General features: G+C 42.4%; 2 protein-coding genes across 2 annotated transcripts; both read left to right on the forward strand.

Moving 5' to 3' along the window:
* Window positions 1–1,370: 1,370 nt before the first annotated feature.
* LOC118432236 (5-hydroxytryptamine receptor 1E-like) lies at window positions 1,371–3,750 on the forward strand. The gene is made up of 3 exons (XM_035843766.1): window positions 1,371–1,841; window positions 2,400–2,559; window positions 3,724–3,750. The coding sequence occupies exons 1-3, from the start codon at window positions 1,450–1,452 to the stop codon at window positions 3,748–3,750; spliced, it is 579 nt and encodes a 192-aa protein (XP_035699659.1). The 5' UTR covers window positions 1,371–1,449.
* On the forward strand, window positions 3,561–5,042 carry LOC118432482 (gonadotropin-releasing hormone II receptor-like). The gene is made up of 2 exons (XM_035844069.1): window positions 3,561–3,813; window positions 3,938–5,042. Exons 1-2 carry the CDS (start codon window positions 3,758–3,760, stop codon window positions 4,287–4,289), a joined length of 408 nt encoding a protein of 135 aa, XP_035699962.1. The 5' UTR covers window positions 3,561–3,757; the 3' UTR covers window positions 4,290–5,042.
* Window positions 5,043–7,238: the final 2,196 nt, after the last annotated feature.

Here is a 7,238-nt window from a genome sequence, read left to right on the forward strand (position 1 = left end):
CACGCCATATATATTTCTGGGGTGGTCTTAGAGATACTTTTGCCCTGTTTATCTGAATACTTACGCGCGTGTGTGTGTGGACATATCTCATTAGCGTCTTCATTTACCACTTGCGGGCGCGCGCGCGCGCGTATGTATGTGCGTGTGTGTGCGTGTCTGTGCGTGTGTGTGTGTCTGTGTTTGTGTGCCTGTGTGTGTGTCTCTGTGTGTGTGTGTGTTCTGATGTGTCACTCATTCCCTATCCATTCATATATATATATATATATATATATATATATATATATATATATATATATATATATATATATATATATATATATATATATATATGCAGGAAAAATATATCTGTGTGTTACTACAGTGACTCTTCCCAATGTTGTGAGGTTAGAGATATATTCCAGAACGTTGCGTGATATACAGCAGGTGTCGATGCTACAGCTGTCATGCCTGTTTGTCTCTGTGCCAGGTAACGACAGGTGTTTTGCGGTTTACAACAGAGTGAGTTGTCTGTGTGCCTCAAGGCGTTCACATTATCGCGATCCTTTACTATCTGGAACGGCTAACAAGGCACGAGTTTCCTGTTGGCTTGAGGCTGAGTGGCGACAATCGTCAAATTGTAAGAAAACTCAAGACACAATGTTTCGTTCCTTTTCGCACTTTCGCTAGACCCCTCTTGGCTGACTACACTCCTTGACCAGTTTAATACTATCTTATGCCATCGTAGGATCTGCTTGGAGATTAGGCAACGCCCCTTCACCTTGACTGATTACATACCGCCCTAGCTGTTACTCAACACAAAACGTGAACTGAATCTCGAGGCTCCCCAGATGAATAGATAAAAAAAAATTATTTTTTCCTGCGGTCGTGACACATTGTAATCTCCTTGTTCTTTTTGTCACAGAGGCGAACAACCCGAAAACTACTTCTTTGCATGTCGGTCGGGCGGGCGACTAGCGGGAAATCACGCGAGAAATTGTATCACACAGAACAGCTTTAACCTGTACATGTCACACTTCACTTGTTTATCCACTCTGAAGATCCCCACGTACATGATGTATGTATAGCCGGGATAAACAATAAACGGCTTTAGGGAGCTTCCGCCTTGCGTGTCATGTTAAGTCGGATAATGCTATAATCAAGACCGGAAGGCTCTGCATGTTTTCATTAAATCCCATGTAGTGACATGAGATGACCAAAAATGGTGGTAAACCAACGAGACTTTCAAATAGACTTATACTAATCAATTACTCCTTAACACATCTACAAACAACCGGCTTTCCGACGCCTCATTATGATAATCCAATATCTTATTTCAATATTATGACAGTTACGCCGGTGTAGCAAACAGTACGGCAGACCGAGCAGATCGTCTGCGTTCTGCTTTCCGCTAGCTCGATGCGTTTGTTTTGCAGACTGTAAAGGCTAGGTCCGTTTTATTGTCTGTTTGAGATGGCTACAAACAGCACCAACGACTCGTTCGGTCTCGCCAACTCCACTGCCTTTGACTGGGAGCCGTTCTACTACGCCGACCCGCCCTACCGCGAGCTGCAGATGGTTTGGCTGGCAGCCTGTACTGTTCTGGGGGTCTGCGGGAACATGGCGCTCCTGATCACCGTCTCGTGCGTACAGGAGCTGAGAACGCCCGGGAACGCTCTGCTCTGCGCTCTGGCCTGTGCCGACATCTTCCAACTTGTCACCAAAGTCCCCATGGCCGTGGTGTTCTTGCATTATGGCGAACCACTGGCTTGTGATGGCGTCTTCTTCATCATAGACACGGTGTACCTGACCATGGCTCAGTTCTCCATCAACATCATTGCACCGATTTCCATCGACAGATACTGGTATGTATTTTCGAAAGATGTTTTATACATGCGTCTTGATGATACATGTGCTTTCAGTTTTTTCCGTAAGCTTAAAAAGTATTAACCGATTACTTGAAGTCGAGTGCATTATGGCAGCACGCAATTAGGTGCAATCTAACCGATAGGAAAAGCTTGGTAAAGGGATGGGATTATCACATTAATTCACTAGAGTCCATTCCAAGTCACCATGAGGGTTTTTAGGTGATATTTGTAATTAGTCTGAATTATTTTGATTAAAAGAATATCTGAGCCACAATAATTAAATTCTTTTCAAAACATTGACTAAGAAAATACTCATCTATTGCTATATAGAGAATAATTGAAATAACAGTTCGAAAACAAGTTATCACAGCTTTTCCAACTATCCTTTTTCTCTGTCATAAGATACCATTCAGGGCTGAATAAATGTGATAAATGATAAAGTCTTTTACAGGGCCCCTCTAGATCATTAGCATCATTTAAAGCGGTGCGGTCATGCTAAGGTCCTACTAACTCGTTCCCACATCATGCAATAACACAATATCTGGCTCTTCGTAGGTACATCTGTTCACCCTTCAAGTACAGCGATACCATGACGTCAGCGCGAATCGCTCTCCTTATTGGACTGTCGTTTCTCCTCGCCATGGTAACGATGGTGCATCCTCTTCTAGAGGGAGAGAACAACTACTTTCACCCGCCATATATCATCTGCAAGTATGTATTGCTGCTGCAATGCATATGATATAAGGCCATGTTGATTTGATTATATGGATGACATCCTCTGGGAACTCCAAAACTGATGCGAGCGAGCGAATAAAAAAAAAGTTTGGCCAAAAAAAAAGTTATCTTCAGTATGAAATCAGAGTGGCCAGGAAGGTTGAACATAAGACTAAACACACATAGTATGGTATACCAACAGTTAGGTGTAGGGATCAGTACATCATACCGGTGCAAAACATTTTTTCTTCTTGTTAATGTTGGACCAATCCGAAAAAACAGACCTGAAAAAATCAGAGGAACAGGTTTCGCCAATTACAAAATGGACACACTATGTCGGCAGGCATTTGGGGTCTTACCGGGGGCCAAGAAGACAACAAGAGCGAAGTTAATTAGAGTTTATAGTCAATTGTACCAAGTTTCTACATTCAAAGGTACAGAGACAGTTAGCCTTTATTACATGGAGATAGGATTTTAAAATGCTAGTGGGAGTCCAATGATCAACCAAACAGATTCCTTAAATGTAGCAAAATTGCCAATTACCATTGTTTTGAGTATTGCCAGTTCTCAAGTTTCCACAGACAATCAGGTCCAGGTTCAGGTCCGGACCTGGAAATGATCCTCTGGACATGAATTTTCTGTACTGATACCTACCCCTACCAACAATAGATTTATTTTTCTTTCTGTCCTTTCATATCTTATTCTTTGACTTTAGATTTATTTTGGCATTCTATGGCATTAGTTATCGGTTTTCTGATACTTTTTTTCAATCTACGGAATATTTGTGCTCATTTTACAGCTGCTTTGCACAATTTATTGTGTGGTCGAAAACTTTTTTTTTTTTTGGAAACGGCCGAAAATTGGTGCGAGCGCGGATGTCATCCATATAATCAAATCAACATGGCCTAACTTGTCAGTACAAGTGACCTGGAACTAATGAATGCCAGTTTGCTATATATCTAGTGATGATGATGATGATATATCTTGTGGAAGATTGACTACTGTACGGCTCCTAGTTTTGACACTTCTGTTTCCACCACATGTACAGTGTAACATGTTCTATATCACAGACGCTTTCCTCCTTTGTACTGTTGATATTTGTGTGCTCTATGTGATGTCTATAGAATCATGTGTATGCCTGACTGACTGACCGTTCCTGTTCCAGATACCTCGGGCCGGCTCGGAAGAGTAGACAAGCCATGATCAACGTGTGCATCTTGGTGCCCATGATCACCATGGTGTTTTGCTATTACAAGTAAGTTATGTGTCTTTAGTCATAACCACGGTACCGTCAGTTGTTCATTTGAATAATTCTTCGTCGTGACTCGTGAGTTTAACGTTCATATTCCTATGACTTACTAGTTTGTTCCTTCTTGTAGAATCTGGGGTGAACTCAAACGACGTCAGAAACGGCACAACAAAATATCTCCCGTCACGCGCAAAAGGATTGGGTATCAGATCTCCCCGGAGTTCCGAGCTCGGATGAGGTCCGCCACCATGGTTCTTCTCATCGTGGCTGCCTATGTGGTTTCCTGGGCTCCGTACTTTGCCGCCGTCATCCGAAGCAACGCGCTGGGGGACGAAGTCTCCACCATTACTGACGGTCCATGGCAGCGGTTCGCCGTGCTGTTCTCTCTGCTGTCAACCTTCTCCAACCCGATCATCTACGCCTATCGGAACCCTCAGCTTCGAAATGGTTTCTTCCGACTGGTACGCAGACGAATACTGTAGACCTAAAGTTAACAGTTTATTCATGGTAAATCTTACATTTAGGTATAACATCAATAGGACAAGACATATAGAGAGCAGTCCTCAGACGGCTAGGGCGTGTAGAGAGAGTGGATGAGGGGAGAATTCACTAGATAACTTTAAATAGTCTGTGTAACATATACTGACAGAGAGGAGCATGCTAGCAGGGCACTTAGGCAGGTAGGCAGTATAACATAAACTCTGATGTCCATGGCTTTAACAGGTCCGTCTCCGCAGGAGGCCGGTTGGATGTTGTGGGAGGGGGGCTGCTGTAATAGATATTCACTCAGGCCAGCTTTTAGATACCAGCCGAAAAGCAAGCGCCCCTGCGGTAGGTCCAGGAAGAGATGGAGAGACAACATACAAGAGACATTGACAAAGTACAGACTGGGCAGACCAGAAAGACTTGAGGAGGTGGGGTCGACCAAGATTGAGAGAAGACTGGACAAGACGATATGTTGTCTTTCAACTGACAGGCCCCAAGGGCTACCTGGGGAATTCGTTAAGATGTAACTAGTCTATTTGTGTGAAGACGTGTTAAATTGCTTGAAATGCTGTTGTTGATACTGTTATGTATATCTTCATGAGTGTTGTATTGGATGTAAATAAATCTTGTCAGATGATGAATGCGTGACAACACTATGAATCATTCACTCTCACAGCAATGAGATGTGTATACTGGTAATTCACGTTTGGGACCTCATCTGTTAGCAGCGACACCTACCTGCAGTACCCGAGACAGCCAGAATTGCGCTATGGAAGGTGACAAACAGTCACCAAAACTTCAGTATTGTATAAAACACTTAGTTTGTGTACAGAGACTTTGCTATCCTGGTCAGTTACTGTTGTTGGTTTTCCTTTAGGATTTGTGCCGCCCTCCCTAGAATTCCTTCATTTTTGACACGTAGCAGCATACCAGTAATTATGCTTTATGTAAGGCTGGAACAATGTAAGATCAGATAGATAAATTGTCTATCATTAAGCGGCAAAAGTAGGTTGACACTTAATTCATCCATAGCCTCAAGCTCGTCCCTTTACTGGGTAAACAACCTGTATTCTGTACTCTGCATACGATGTAGAAACGACTTTCCTACATAAGTATCACATCGGAATATATCACAAAAGCATATTAATGTGATACTTTTCTGTAACTGTGAGGCCTACAGACAAGCCAAGGCTTGACGGAATAACACTCACTGCCGTCTTGTAGACCCGCATAAATACCCTCTCTTTTCAAGTTATACTATAGTCATACCATCAAAATAGACATGGAAACTATGTTCCACATGTACGACAAGTATGGTTCGTGGTGTATTTCTATTGTTGCTATAACACATCGGTAAGATTTAATCTGTGCAAAATACTTGGAGGGACAATTTGTGAAGATGATTGACTTATGTTTCTCACACCATCCAGTCCATCTGTGAATGTTAATGAAAAAATAAATGGTTCAAAGACGGTATTTCTTACACTGTAGACACTGCTCCTCTCTGTCAGTTGTTTACTCGGTAAAGGGGACGAGCTCGAGGCTATGGAGGAATTAAGTGTCAACCTACTTTTGCCGCTTAATGATAGACAATTTAGCTATCTGATCATTTGTTCCAGGAGCCTTACATAAAGCATAATTACTGGTAAGCTGCTAAATGGTTCCAATGTGTGTGTGTTTATTGGTTTAGTTTGATTGTAATATCAAGGCAGAAACATGATTAACAATCATCAGGTGGCAAGACATGTCCATTTTTTAGCAACTGTCCGCTAGGGCTTTCACGTCGTAAACGTGCATACCTGCACGTAGCGCAATTGCGATGTCACCCAATTAGTTCAAAATGGATAAAATAGTAAAAGCGTTCGTTTAGAAAATTAGCTTTCGTGCAATTTGATAGAAAAAGGAAAATTCCTCTAAAGAGTTTTGAATGCTTATTCTCTTCTGTTGCTTGGCAAAACATGTTTCGATGTAGACAGGACTGGGGATCATCCTTAAGTCATGCTTCATTCCCATAAGAACTTTTAAAAAAATAATACACACTTGAAATGGACGACATTGGGTAGTCCATGAGAATGGTATCAATAAGGCCTCGTAACGTCACATTTCCAAACCGGGGCCCGACCGGGCAGCTTTAGGGAACGAAAAGTATGATATACGCATGCGTTGGACAGGTATGGATCTCACGTTTCTATTAGTGACGTCACAGTCGGTGTATCATTTCACGCATTGACGTCATCGTATTATTGAGTGAGAGGGGACCCTCCGGCAATCGAACAGACAACGCTATCCCCCTGAGCAACGGGATAAGATGTTTCGTGTGATAACACTGCAATCGACACAACCGATGGTTGGGGGGGGGGGGGGGTGTTAGTGGGCAACTTCAGAGAAGAGTTTCCTAGCTGTGGGGGTACTTTTTTTTCAAAAGAAAAAATAATTCCATTGCCAACTGGACATTGACTCTGGGCTTGGTTCCAGTTGTATTATATACAGCAGCAATATTATGATAACCAGTTGACTTCCTTGTCCTGGGTTGATCTTAGAAATATCCCCACCTGTATCCAGAAAAACATTGCAGTAGTTATTTAGGTAGGTAGGTAGGTAGGTAGTTATTTCTAAGATCAACTAGGTGGAAAAATTTGGGTTAAAAGTGATTTTGATCTCTGGCGACCAACCCATTGAAACCCATACTATTTCCTCAAAAATGGGTTGATGTAAGGAAATCTAGGACAATGTCTGTGACTCTACATGTGTATGTATGTATGTATGTATGTGTGTGTGTGTGTGTGTGTGTGTGTGTGTGTGTGTGTGTGTGTGTGTGTGTGTGTGTGTGTGTGTGTGTGTGTGTGTGTGTGTGTGTGTGTGTGTTCTACAGTGACCTACACTCTTCCCAACGACTTGAGATTAGAGAAGTATTCCAGAATATGTAAAAACGGATATGATCCGCC

This window comes from Branchiostoma floridae, chromosome 15 (genome assembly GCF_000003815.2).
Source record: "Branchiostoma floridae strain S238N-H82 chromosome 15, Bfl_VNyyK, whole genome shotgun sequence".
Lineage (NCBI taxonomy): Eukaryota > Metazoa > Chordata > Leptocardii > Amphioxiformes > Branchiostomatidae > Branchiostoma > Branchiostoma floridae.